A 15,480-nucleotide genomic window follows, 5' to 3' on the forward strand; every position below is an offset into this window, starting at 1 on the left:
CAAATCAATTTTTATAATGAAAGAATTTTTATTTTAATGAAATTAAAAATTCCTTTCATTTGAAATGCAATGTTTAATGCAAAAATTCAATTTTATTTTTCAGGCGTGGTTTAAAGAATAATTTACCAATAACTGAGGAACATTTTGTGATGGGTAATGTACCGGAAAATTTGAATTATGGCCTCGATATTGGAGGAAGTGACATGGTAACATGGGCAAATGCTAAAGTTGACATTTCATCAAATAATATTCTAATTGATTCTTCAAATACTTCGTCTTTCATTTATGATTACGTTGAAGTTGATCCATTGCAATAGCAATTTGACAATATTTTTAATTTGACAAATAATTTTTTTCTTTTTTTCTCTCTCAATCTCTCTCTTTATTGACTATGTGAAACAAAAATTATGATTGATAGAAATTTAGAAAGATTTTTCTTTTAAAAAATGATGAAATGTGAAAAATTCTACATTCAAAAAGAAAAACTTTTTTTAATTTTGTCTCGAAAGTAGTGAGTCTCGAATTAATTTTATTTCAGATCAAATTTTATTTAAAAAAAAATGATTATAAAGATTCCATATTGATGACATGAATTTATCGCTTAAATAATGTTGAAAAGAAAATAGTTTTTTTGTAGTTGAATTTTTTTTTTGTTTTAATATTTAAAATGTTGAATTGCTTATTTTAAAATCAATAGCAGGCCTTTTATTATGTAATTTTTTGTTTATTATAAATTATTTTATATTGTCGCTAATGATTTTTGGTAAAATATTTTGGGGGAGGAGAAGAATTTTCTTTTTGTTCGATTAATTTATTTTTATAGGGATCATATTACAAGTTTATTATTGTATTTTAAAATAATAGTTGATTTTAAAGTAATTGTAGAAGGAAAAATTTCAAGTATTCGCTTGAAAAACAAAAAAGAAATGCACAAATAGTAAATGTTTCTAAATTCTATACATATAGTATAAATGGTTCGACTCTGTAGAAATACTAGGAAACCCTTAAGGCATTGAGGCAGCTGTCATATATAAACAAAAAAGATAATTAGATTTTTAGTCGTTAATTTTAAATTATTACCTTGATTGTATTATAAATAAATAAATATATATATATATATATGTCTGCTATAACTGTTAATTAATAATTGTAACATTTGTGTAATGAATTGCATTAAATCAATAAATTTGATCTCCAAATGTACAAACAAAAAATTTTCTTCTAAAATTATTTATTTTCCCAAAATATTTTTAGTAAACATTTTTTTATTTACTTAAAATAATTTAAATTTCTACCAGTGCAATGATAAATAAGTAAAATTATGAATTTTGTAAATTATTTTTTCAGTTATTTTAAAATTATCTTTTTTCTTTTCTCTCTTTATAAAATTAAATAAATAGGGACTTTTTAAAAATATATATATAATATATCGATGCAATTATAATGATATAAGTCGCGATTGTGATGATTCAGTGATTATACTGATTGTGCAAATTATTTCAGCTTTCCAAGTTTTCAAGTCTATTTAACATTTTATTTATGTAATACAATCGGAAATTTTGATATCAGAGAAAATTGTCATCATCAATGATTACAATCAAGAAGCAGAACTGATAAATTTATTTTTTTAGCGTTTGTGCAACAACTGGTGTTCTAAATTTGAAAGGCGCAATCATGCGTCTCAGCGACAAGAAAGTGCAAATACTTAAATGGAAAAGAGTGAAATGATATATTTTTTTTTTTCCCTAGATGATGTTAATTCACGCATGACTTTTTTTAAAATTTAGAAATTTTTCAAACATTAAAATTACACGTACAATTTTATTTTTATACTTTCAATGTACATACATTTTTAAATAATTTATTTTTAAAATTGTTTTTCTTTATTAGTGAAAAAAATAAATAAATTTATTCTTGAAACAAGTTGACAAAAAATACATATTTTATACATAATTTTATATTTTAATATTAGAAAACTATACAAAAATAAAATATTCAAATATTTTCAATTTGGCTTAATATATGCGTTTTTTAAATCAATTACTGAAATATTAAATCTAATGCATAATTTATAAATATTTCTTTAAAATTTTAATGTTGAATATTTTTGAAAAAATGTATATAGGTAAAATTATTTTTAAAAATAAAATTATATTTTGTAAAAAAAAATGTTTTGTTAAGTAAATTTTGTATCTTTAAAAAAATTCGAATTTAAAAAAATTATTTTTTTTTTGTTTTTTTGTTACTCGGGAGTTTTTGGAGTATCAGATTTTCAAAATTCAAAATGTCCCCAAAAGACCCTATAGAAATATAATTTCATGTTAATTTATCAATTTAAAAAAAAAAAAAAATTCCTCTACTACATATAAAATTTTGTCATATTTTTAGAAAGATTAGAAGAAAAAAATTATGACGCGTGAAGAACTAAATTCTGCTTTCAGATTCGTGTTCAGCGCATAAAAAAATTTAAATTTTCTACGAATAATGACGCAATTCAAAATTTCCGCGCGTGCAAATTAAAGATATTGAATTTATAAAATCATACTGATAATATTTGCAAATTATTTCAATTTTTTTTAATTATTAGATTAGTTCTAATGAGTCGTCATTTTCTGAGAGAAAGATAACGACAGGGAAGTAATATTTTATTATCAGAAACGTTATTGTGATAAGATATGACAAAAATTTACACGTATTTAATGTACTCCATTTTCGTATTTGCATTGAGTATATCGAAGATCTTAAGTAAATCTCACACTGATTGATATAATTTATAATCAATGTGTATATTTATTTTATAATAATTGATTGTACATACCTATATAAATGAGGAACATGGAATAAAAAAATTATGTGAGATGAGAAAATCACTTTTTTTAATATATTAAAAAAAGAAAAAAAGGAAAAAGTTTGCATTATCATTTGAGAAAAGTGAATTTTGTTTTTCTTCAATTATTTTATACAATTTTTAATTGATTCCAATTTATATTAAGGGGAGTGCTGAAATTTTAACTTTTCGAAATTAAGACTGTTTAGGGTTGACAATTTTTTTTTCTGACAATATTGAGTATTTACAAGTGTAATATACTATAGGAAATTGAAAAACAATTCATTCATTAATAATTTTTTAAATAAAACTCGAAATTTTCAAAAACTAAAAATTTAAACTTCTGTCGCAATTTTTATTATTTTTTATTGCTAATTTTTTTTTGCTCCGAGTTTCTTGAAACTTTTTATTTTTTTTTCTTTTAGTACTAATTGAGACTAGCTTTCATAATTTTTTTTTACAAAAAAAAAATCAAAATTAAATTTGACAATTTTGTTTGTGGTGATAGATACGATTGTTTTTATTTTTAATTTTTTTTTTTAAACGAAAGCTGACATTTTTTAGATAGAAATAGATTGATAAAAATAGATTTATGATAAAAAATTTTAGATAAATAGAAAGATGGATCTAGAATGTATAAAAATTAGTGATATATAATATTGTCCAAATGGAAATATTTTTTTACGAAGAATTACCATCCCAATTATCCAAGTTTGAGCATGATTGGAGAAAAATTTGATATTTTATTATATTTGTTTTTATATTAATTTTTTTATTTTAATTTTTATTTTATTACCTCCATGAAGTTGGCGTCGATGCTCAGCGCCGAAAATTGTTTTTCACAGGACCAAAAGTATGAAATTATTTTTTTTTAAGATTTTCAATCCAAATAATGCCTTGAGAAATACTTTTCAAGATATTATGTGGTCCCAAAATCTTATTAAAAATCATTTGATACTAGCAAATTAAACGCGCCAAATTGAGTATTTAATTGTTTGTTATAAAGAAATTAAAGATTAATATTATCAATAATAATTTAATTTATTAGAATATTATTACATATTAAATGATAATAATGAAAATTATATATGTTTACAGGCCTCGGATTATACGACTTTTTCCGAATTTTTTCAAAAATACGACTTTTATCGACTTATTTTAATAAAATGCGACATTTTTTTTACATTTGAAAAAAAATGTAAATAAAATACATTTTTTTTTAGTATAAAAGGTAGATCTTCTTCAGATCTTCTTCAATTCAATTATTTAACAAATTTTGAACTAAAATGATTCTTCAATAAATTAATTATTTTTAATAATTTTAATGAAATACATCACAAATTCAAAAAATATCAAAATTATTTTTCAATTAAAATTTTTATGAAATTTAACAATTGTTTATAATTAAAAAAAAATATATCACAATAAAATTGAATTATTTTTTAAAAATTTCAATTCAATATAAACTAAAATTCAATTATTACCCGAAATTTTAATTCAAAATCAATTAAAAATCCAATAATTATCAAAAATTTTCAATTTAAAATTTTATTATTTACCAAGTTTTTAATTTAAAATTAAATAAAATTCAATTATTTTCTAAAATTTCTATTCAAAATTAATTATCCAAATTTTCAATCAAAAATAAAATTAAATTAAATTATTATCCAAAATTGCAATTAAAATTCAATTATTTCCCAAAATTTTCAATTCAAAATGAACTGAAATTCAATTATTTTCCAAATTTAAAATCAAATAAAATTTCATTATTCTCAAAAATTTGAATTCAAAATTAATTGAATTTTCAATAAATTGAATTTAAAAGCATCTAAAATTTAATTATTTCTAAAATTTTCCATCGAAAATTTTTTTTTTGAAATTTAATAATTTCAATTATAACTCTAAGGAAATTCAATTATTTTTAACTATTTTAATAATATTCTTTGAAAATTCAACTATCAAAAACCATTTTTCAATTAAAAATGATTTTCAAATTATTGTATTTTGTCCGCATTTTCTAATAAATTTTTAGTGAAATCATCTAAAATTTTAATTACAAAACACTTAAAGTTTCAATTAATTTCAAAAATCTCAATTTGAAATCTTTGAAAAATTAATTAAATTTAAAAAATGTTTTCCAAAAATTGTTTAATGAATTATTTTTAGTTCTGTAAAATTTAATAAATTGTTTGAAAATTAACAATATCTTTTGAAATTTAATTATTTCTAAAAATTTCAACTTTAACCCTTCGAAAAGGATTATTATTAAAAAAAAAATTTTTATTTAAAAATCTGTAAAATATTTTTGTTAAAATAAAAAACAAAATTCACTTTTTTTTTTAATATAAATCGACTAAAAAGACTTTTTGTGTCTTTAAGGCCAGGTCCAAGTGAGGCAGCGCCATCTACATTGAAACTAAAATTTTGGAAAATTTTCAACAGCCTTTTCTTGAAAACAAGAAGGTAAAATGCTTTTTCCTTTATGGATAATTGATTATTGGCAAGATATACACCAGCTAAAACTTTTTTTGAGTTAAAATAATAAAAAAAATTTCATGTCAATAAATTAAATATGAGCACTTTTTTTACAAAAACTATAACAGTACTTTCTCAGAAATTACAATCAAAAATGCAATTTCCATTTGGAAAATTAATAAACGCTAAAAAATACACGACCTAAGATTTACCAATCACGAAAATAACAAAAAAAAATTTTATTAAATATTTAACATATGGACACTGTTTTACTGATTGTGACAGCCCTTTGGTAGATTATGTATTTCAGGTGGTTAGCAACAGCGCCAATCTCCTCCTTTCGGCAAAACTGCGAAACGTCTGTTGACATATATAACCTGCCAAACGGCTGTCACAATGAGTAAAATATGTTATGTTAAAATACTTTTTTTTTTGTTATTTTCGTGATTGGTAAATCTCAGGTCGTGTATTTTTTAGCGTTTATTAATTTTCCAAATGGAAATTGCATTTTTGATTGTAATTTCTGAGAAAGTACTGTTACAGTTTTTGTGAAAAAAGTGCTGATATTTAATTTATTGACATGAAATTTTTTTTATTATTTTAACTCAAAAAAAGTTTTAGCTGGTGTATATCTTGCCAATAATCAATTATCCATAAAGGAAAAAGCATTTTACCTTCTTGTTTTCAAGAAAAGGCTGTTGAAAATTTTCCAAAATTTTAGTTTCAATGTAGATGGCGCTGCCTCACTTGGACCTGGCCTTAAGTTGATTCGAGGCCTGTGTTTTTATAATTAATATTTAATAGGTATTCGTTGGCCCCTGGTACCTTAAAAATAAATTTTTTTCAAATTACTATCTTGTACGAAATTTCCTGGCGCATCTTTTTTCTCATCATAAATTTTTTATATTTCTATACAATTTTTGAATCAATATACAACTTTAAAAAAAATTTCGTTGGTAAACGTTATGTACTTCTGCTTCGTGAATTGAATTTTCGAATTTGGAATTTTAAAGAAACTTATTCCGAAATTTGGAAACACAATTTCTACAACTTTGGCAAAAATGAGAAAAAGAATTGTCAAAATTTGACACGTCATAAGATTACTATTCCAAAAAAAAAAACACGTGAAATCAGAAAAGGTCAACTTCAAGTTAGGACAGAAGGACAGACCAAGCATTTTATTATTATATAATTTTTGGTCCCGTGAAAAATAAATTTCGACTCTGAGCGTCGACGCCACCTTCATGGAGGTATTTTATTTCATTGATAAAATTCTTCATCAAATTATTTTTTTTGCACCTTGATCAATTCACGTGAAATTTCCTATTGTGAATTTCCATACACTTGAAAGTACTTCTGATTTTTCAAGAAAATTCCACAAAATAGAGAAAGAGGAAAAAAAAAGAAATATATGACCTTTTAAAATTTTTAATTTTGTGGAACAAACTGGTAATATATAATAATTAATTTAACTAACGCCATTTTATTTTAATGATATATATGACCGTTCTCGCATATATATGTATATAGTAATTATAAACACTTTGTCTGTCCCCTTGTGGTAAAAAATGAATTGAATAATAAAAAATTAAAACCTGTGTGTAGCAGTTGCTGTTTGAAAATTGGACGTGAAGTGAATCAAGCATGAAAGGTCATTGAGAAGTAAATAGTAATTTTATACTAAATTCGAATATTACTGTAATCCATGAAAACGTCAATTATGCCTCTACTACTACTACTTCTACTGCTTTTCTTTGATTTGTCTTGATTCTTAGTCCTTGGCATGCGACGAATTGATTTCTAATATATTTTATATACATATATAGATATAGTTGCGCATGGTAATTCAGGTATTATTTATTTTTATTCTTATATATATAGTTGCGATTTAACTTTCAACTTCAGATTCGTGCGGCCGCACGACTAAAGAGAATGTAGGAAATTGTTGAACTCGTGCAAGGCACCTATGGATTGTCGACACAAATACTATTATCACAAGTTGTGTATATGTGTTATAAACTATAAAACACTATAAGATTTGAAAATGTATTCTTTATATATATATATATATATAAACTTGCAAAAGCACGATCAAACGATTATCCTTGCGTTTCATGAATTGTGTTTATTGTTCTGTCCTCAAGATCAGGACTAAAAGAACTCGTTTAAAAAAAATTTGTATTTTTAAATTAATTTATAAAAGTAGGGTCAGCCGGGGTAAATCCGAACGCTAATTATTTCAGCTTAATTAAAATTTTTAAAAATAAGTTCGATATGAGAATTTTTACCTCAGATCCTCTTCAAGAGATTCTAAGTATTATTCCATTTTTCGTTTGTTAATTAGCAACAGCATAAACAAAGATAACGAGTATTGCAAAAAAGATTGAAAATCAAAGATGACACTCTTTCAGTATTTTGTCTCGTATTTCAAGAAAAAGAAGCTAAAAATTTATTTTATTATTTATAATTGTTTGTTATGAATACTAGAACAGAAACTATTTTTCATTTTTGCCTTCTGTAAAATTTTATTAATAATATCAGACCGCTCGTATTTACCCCGGAAAATTGGAAAACCGGGGTAAATCCGAACGGTATTTTCAATCATTTTTTCTTATATCAGAGCCACACAAAATTGTTTTTATTTCATTACACTATTATTTTAACATTATAAAAGTACATAGAAAAAAGTTTTTCTTTCTATACGTATCCTCGTTAGTAATTAATAAGCAGAAACTTAATCTCTGTTCTCTCGAAGGAGTGTTTCAATTTTTTTGCCAAATGGTTTGTTGAAAAAAGTTTTTCAGGATCTTAATAAAATTTGGTATTCTACGGTTTTTGGGGTCGCTAATTACCAATTTGAAGTCAGTTTTTCAAAATTCAAAATGGCGGACGAGAATTAAAAAATTCATTGGATTCGCTTGAAAATTGTTACTCGGGGGGTTTCAGGGTTACGAATTTTTGATCATTTTTAAAAATAAGTTTTAGGAAAGTCCGCCATTTTGAATTTAAAAAATTTGACTTTTATTTTTGTATTTACATTCAATCACTCCAAAATACTTTCTGTACCAAGTTTTGCAAAAATCCGTTATGATTTGATAAAGTTGTTGAAGGTTTTAATTGTGTAATGCATTTTAATTTTTAACCTGTTTGATTTTTGTATTTATATATGATGCATTATTACATAATAGGTTTATTATCGTATTTTTTTTTAGTTTTTATATAAGTTTAACAATTGCAATACTTTAAATTTATTTTCCCTAAGATTTTTCTGAAATACAGTGGTGTTCGTATTTACCCCAATATTTTAGGAAAGTTGCAAAGTATCGAGGTAAATACGAACGCTAAGTTTCCTGCGATTGTAATTTATCAAAAATTTTTGCTATCCCATAAAATTGTTCTATGGAAGTAAAGTAACAACTTCATGCACCAGAATACCGGAAGTATTTTTTTTTAAAGAAAAAACTTATGTTATTGTTGAAACTTACTAAAAGCGTTCGGATTTACCCCGGTTGACCCTAACCCGATTAATTTTCAAAAAATTATGCAAAAACATGTTAAAACAAGTAGGGGGTCCTTTATGTTTATTTCATAAACATTATGCTTCCTCATTGTGTGAAGCAAAAAATTCGCTTCCTCGTGAAGGAATCAATGAATTTGTCCAATTCAATTGATTGATTTAAAAACTTTCGAATTAAAAATGTTTTAAATTAATTAATTTTTTGAAAAATAAAGAAAATTTTAATTAATTTTGAGTGTAACATAAACTTTATATATACGAATCGATTCGTTTTAATGCAAGGAATACAATTATTTTATTCATCAACTTGAATTAAAAAAAAACACAAAATTTTTTAGCTAAAATATGAATTTTTGATTTTTCAATTTTTATTAATTCTCAAATTTTAAATCAAATCTATACTTTATATATACCAACCAATTCGTTTCAATGCAGGGAATAAAATTATTTCATATAGAAACATGAATTTAAATAAACACATCATTTTTTAGCTAAAATGAGAATTTTTGATTTTTTAACTTTCTTTAATTCTTTAAATTTCAATCAAATCTATACTTTATATATATCAATCGATTCATCTTGACATAAAGAAGACGATTATATTATATATTACCTTAAATTTTTCGATTTAAAAATTTTTTCAATTAAAAAAAAATTTTTGGAAAAAAGACGATAAAATTTTTTTTTTGGGGTATTTTTAAAAATCCTCTCGTCATTTTTGAGAGATTAATGTGTTAAATAAGCCTACCAAATTTTATCCAAATCCATTAAAACCTGTTAAAGATATCGTGTTCACAAAAACGATCCACACACACATACACACACACACACACACACACACACACACACACACACACACACACACACACACACACACACACATACATACATCCGGACAATTGATCAGGATCTCATATAACATGTTTCTATATAGAGGAAAATTTGTTTTCACCATTTTTAAAAAGTTTATAAACGAAAGGACTACATAGCTTCCTCCACGAGGAAGCAAAAGGAGTAATTGAATATAATTTGCTCTTTAATTGAGAATTAATGAATGTAAATTTGTTTAAAAAATTAATAAAAATCTTAAACTGATGGCAATGTATATTCCTATATTATTAGTAATTGCAACTTGTGAAATTTTTTTTCTTCTTAACCGACTGATGATAAGGTAGACCGCTGTATTATTATCAGTCGACAAAACATTGAGTTTTTGTGCTTTCTTTGTCAGCTGCTGGCAAGGCATACTTCTACATTATCAACAGTCGGTAAAACAGTTAGTAAATCGTAAATTTTCTTTCCTATTTTCCTGACTGATAAGGCAGATTTTTAAATTAACAGAAGTAGGCAAATAGAGAATGTTTTTTTTCTCTTTTTTGACAGACAATAAAGTAGAGTTCTACATTTGCCAAGAGTACGAAAATCGTAAATTTTGTTTTCTTCTTTACTGACTGATAGAAATGCAGAATTTTAAATTATCATGAGTCGATTGTTTTCATTGTCGACCGATGATAAGATAGATTCCAATACTATCGGCAGTCGGTAAATTGTTATTTTTATTTTTTCTCTTTACGAACTTTGAGTTTATTTTAAAATCTAATAATTACTTTAAAGTTTTGTTGCGTAATCGTTATTTATAATTCTAAAATTTTAAAGGAAATAATAGGAAATGTATGTGAAAATAAGAATCTTTATTAATTTTTATTTTCACATACATTTCCTATTATTTCCTTTAAAATTTTAGGACTATAGTACAAAAAGTTCAAAATAAAAAGTCCAAGAAAAAATGTCCAAGCCTAATTAGGCCCAAAGGAAAAAAATCAAAATGTGAAAATATTCAAAGTCTGAAAAGTCCAAAAATAAAAATAAAATACTTGTTTCTTGCTTGAATTAACTTATTAATATTAATTATTTTTTAAAAAATTATTTTGGACTTTCTCATTTTGGACCTTTTGAACCTTAACTTTTGAACCATTTTTTATTAACTTTTGTTAGTTAGTTAATTAATATCTCGAAAACAAAAAATAATGCCATCTCAAAAATTTAACCATCAATACAAATTTTATTTTTAAACAAATTGTTTAAAAATTAATATTTTTTTTTTTTAAATAATTTTTTCTAAAAGTTTAAGGTCTTCTGCGTAAAAAACATTTACAACATTTTTCTCTATTTTTAGTAGGAAAAAAGTTGTAAGTGAATTAAAAAAATATTGCTCAAATTTGTTATTGTAAATATCTCGAAAAATATTAAAAATTTCAAATTCAAAATTTGTACACTTATTTAGCACCATTATTACTACAATTTACCGAATTTTGAGAAAAATCCGAGACATGACCCCGTCTTCTCATATGAAATGCCTCACATATAAGAAAAGTGTAATTTGATTTCTGATTCAAATAACTTTATTTTTTTTTCGTCTGTGACCATGTAATTTTATCGAATTAAAAATTTTATTTTTGATACCATGATGAGTAAAAGAAGAGGAATCCGTTAGAATGAATATATTTTTTTTCTCGATGCAGAAAAATCGACGATGTTAATTTCAGAACAGAATTATGATACATTATGATGACATCGATAAGTTATTCAAGAATTTTTTTTTTTTTTGATTAAGACATAAAAATTGAAATTTTTTGTTAATGTCTTTAAATAGAATATCTATAAATATAAATAATTTTTAATATATAGGGAAATAAAGAAATAATTATTTAAATATTAGACATACAAATGTACCTAATATTTTTCCTAAATGCGTCATTTCATCGTTTAAAAAAATTGTATATGATAATTACTATTTTTTTAGTGTACATCAAATGAGCAATGATTTATTGTTTAACTTTAAATTACATTATAATATAATTATACGTTGATTAAGCCATTTAATAATATTATGTGTATTTAAATTATAAAATTGAGATTTAAATTCAATACAATTATTTAATCTACAAAAACAAATATAATTATATAACGTATTCTTTACTATATTTTCCAAATAAAAAATTTCATTATACAATGACTAATATTCTATTTAAAAAATTTGAAATTAATATATACAGGGTGTTCCAAAAGTATAGAGACTTGCAAATACACAGAAAATTAAAAGGCATTAAAATAAGCTGCAACGCTTATTATTTTAATCCAATTTTGCTTATTTTAGTACCAAAATGGATTAAAATAAGCAAAATTGGATTAAAATAATAAGCGTTGCAGCTTATTTTAATGCCTTTTAATTTTCTGTGTATCTCGAAAAGTACGAATTTTCGTAGAAAATACACAAAAGTTGTTCCAAACAAAAAGATCTACATTTTTGAAACCAAAAAATTGGACCCTACAATGAAAAAAGTGATTTTCTTAAATGAGACCACCAATTTTCAGTATCAAATTCGTATTCCTCATGAAATTCTGCGTTCAGACATGTGGTATAAGTGCCCAAAATATTGGGCCCAAAATTTTTCTACAAATCAATAAATCTTGAAAAATCGAACCTTGAGGGGTTTTTGGAGTCACAGAATTATAAATTCGAAGCTAATTTTTAAGTTGGGCACAGAGCCCAATGTCAGATTTCGCGGCCCAATGTTTTCTTAAATAAAACCATCTAATTTTTAGTATCCATTTCGTAATTTTTGTCTCATCCTCACTTTCTTACACCCCCCCCCCCCTCCTTTCTTCATCAGATTTACAAACTTGATACTAATTTTAGTGATGTCATTTAAAAAAAATTTTTTTTTTACTGTGGGCCTCAAATTGGGCCGAAATATTTTAAATTTGGCATTAGGACTAATTTGAAAATTAGCTTCGAATTTCTAATCCTGTAATCCCAAAAACCCCCGAAGATGCGTTTGTTTGAAATTTATTTGTAGAAAAATGTTGGGCCCAATGTCTCGGATTGAGCCTAATATTTTTGACATTTGTACAACAAGCCTAAACCCAAAATTTTATAACGATTACAAAATGGATACTGAAAATTAGTGGGTTTTATTTAAGAAAATCTCTTTTTTCATTGTAGGGCCCAATTTTTTGGTTTCAAAAATACGGAGAGAATTAGATGGTACTAAATTGCTACTAAATAGATGCTAAACCAAATTTTTATTAAGCCAAATTAGTATCACGAGAGAAAATTTTACATTGGAATGTAAAATTTTCTCTAGTGATATTAATTCTGTTACTTGCAAAATAATTCAATGAATATTCGTTTTTTGAAAAAATTCTCAGCAACCAGTTGTAATGAAAAGTTATATGATTGTTAAATAATAATAAAAAAAAAAAAAATTTGATATTCAAGAATTCTAGTCAATAATTCGATAACAGAGAATAGGCTTCGACGCGTAGTAGCGCGCGCCGCGCGGCAGTGGTGACTGTTCCAGCGCTTGCACGTCGCACAGTGGTACGAATTGCGAATCTAGCTGGACAAAATTCAAAATTTTTGTGTCTTCAAAAAATATAAATACTATAGGAATAGTATGTTTAGTTGTTCTACATTAACGTATGAATGTTAGTTTCCGGGAAAAAATTATATTTTTTATTTAAAAGCAATTTAAACATTGACATTCACGGCATCTTAGTTTTCGTGAAAAATTACAGTTAACAGATATCAAAAAAATTATGTAATTATGCAATTCCTTTGAAATTAATGAAGTAAAATGCTTTTGCAGAGTAAACTAGATGTATTATTCTGTATATAAAAAATATTTTAAACATTTTTACTTAATATTTTCTGTATCTATGATCGTTATATATATAGGACTATAAATTATATAATTTAAAATTCATTTTTATTCACTTCGAAGGACCAGAACTTTTCGGGCCTGTGCTGGCCCGTTGTAAAACTTTTTTTGACGTATAGAGTACTTATTATTGTGTTAGATTATGCTTTATATGTAACTTCCTTTTACTTCCTTTTTTTAAATTTTCATTTTGAAATTCCGGGTGACAAATATGGCTGAAATATTAAATATCGTTCTAGCATATCTACTGACTAAAATTTTCTGATACTTAGTACTTATGGGTATATTTAGTCGCTGATTATGAATCTGATGTCAATTTTTAAAAATTCAAAATGGCGGATCCAAAATGGCGGACAACTTTTTTAAAAAATTCGTTCGATTTTCATAAAACTCGTTATCTAGGGGTTTAAAATTTAAATAAAATTTGTTTGCTCAATTAGATCCGCCATTTAAAATTTTTAAAAACCAACATAAAATTCGTAATCAGCGACCCCAAAAACCCCTAGATAACGAGTTTTATGAAAATCGAACGAATTTTTTAAAAATAGTCCGCCATATTGGATTCGCCATTTTGAATTTTTAAAAACTGACATCAAATTCGTAATCAGCGACCCAGAAAACCCCTAGATACCAAGTTTCATAAAAATCCATTCAATACATTTTGAGCTATGATAAACATAACATAACATAACCTAAAATGCATGAGAAAAAATTTGTCGATAAAATCAATATAGCCGAGATTTTTAGAAGGTAGATGGCAGTTTTGCTTTTTATAAAAACGATTCAGAAAAAATTTAAAGAAAGAAAATAGATGAGTGCTGCCATCTACCTTCTAAAAAGCTCGGCTATATTGATTTTATCGACAAATTTTTTCTCATGCATTTTAGGTTATGTTTATAAGCTGTCACTGTTTAATTATCGAATTGTACATTGTCTTTGATTTTCTGTTATTTTCATTTTCAAATTAAATAGTGAAATGGTCTCCGCAATTGTACTATTACCAAAATATCTGAAAAAAATTCCTTTAATTTTGAGTCGATTCAATTCGGCCATGATTGATATAAATTGATTAAATTTTGTGCATCAAAAAATGAGACCGTTTCGTGTATAATTTCTAAAAATGATACACAAAACGATCTCTTTTCGATATAACTTATGTGCATCAAAACGTTGCAAAGATTTGATGCAATTTTTGGTCTCAATTTGATACTTTTAGGAAAACTGTGTAATTAAACAAAATCGTTCAAACAAATTTTTTTGGAGAATCGCTCACACGGAAAGAAATAGATGGTACGGGATACTATATCTAGATAGTACCAGGTACCATATTTAATCTTACATACGGAGAGCTATCTAGATTCTATCTGTTACTATCTAGATTGTAGTGGGTAACATAAACATACTTTTTGTAACATCTTTAATAGTACCTAGTAGCATAATGATGGTACCGGATAACATCTACTTTTTACCATCTTAAGATCATAAGTTCTTACCATCTATTTCTCTCCGTGCATATATGTACAATGCATTATATAATAATATACGTGTATTGATTCTTAATAAATATCAATATAGTTAAAATATGAGTATCACATAACGTGAATCAGAACAAAGGTGTTAAAAAATAATATTTTAATAGACAATCGAATCTGTTATGTCTTTAGGAAGAAATATTATTATCAGATGTTTGGTTGCACAATTCGCATGAAATGAAATGCGAGCGACGTGAAAATTCTAACGGGAGTTTTGATACTGAAAGTATATATATATATATATATATATATAAATGACTGTGTACATAGACCTTACCAACTATGCTGTGCATTATTGTGAAAGGTGTGGCTTTGTAAAGTGGTGCACTATCTGGCTATAAGCGATTACACAACAATTAGTATCGTACACTAATACGATTTAATTTGTGTTATATTCTCTCAAGC

At 24.9% G+C, this 15,480-nt stretch overlaps 1 protein-coding gene across 2 annotated transcripts in view; it reads left to right on the forward strand.

The window, feature by feature from the left end:
- LOC127285051 (ornithine decarboxylase 1-like) overlaps positions 1-1,214 on the forward strand; it is a 30,534-nt gene extending 29,320 nt beyond the window's left edge. For both annotated transcript variants that reach the window (XM_051310849.1, XM_051310848.1), the window contains exon 8: positions 104-1,214. In XM_051310849.1, coding sequence (XP_051166806.1) covers positions 104-317 — 214 coding nt within the window. In that variant the 3' untranslated portion in view covers positions 318-1,214. The remainder of the gene's footprint in view (positions 1-103) is intronic.
- Positions 1,215-15,480: the final 14,266 nt, after the last annotated feature.

This window comes from Leptopilina boulardi, unplaced genomic scaffold, assembly GCF_019393585.1.
Source record: "Leptopilina boulardi isolate dan_hultmark-lab unplaced genomic scaffold, ZJU_Lbou_2.1 LbouV2_328, whole genome shotgun sequence".
Taxonomy (NCBI): Eukaryota; Metazoa; Arthropoda; class Insecta; order Hymenoptera; family Figitidae; genus Leptopilina; species Leptopilina boulardi.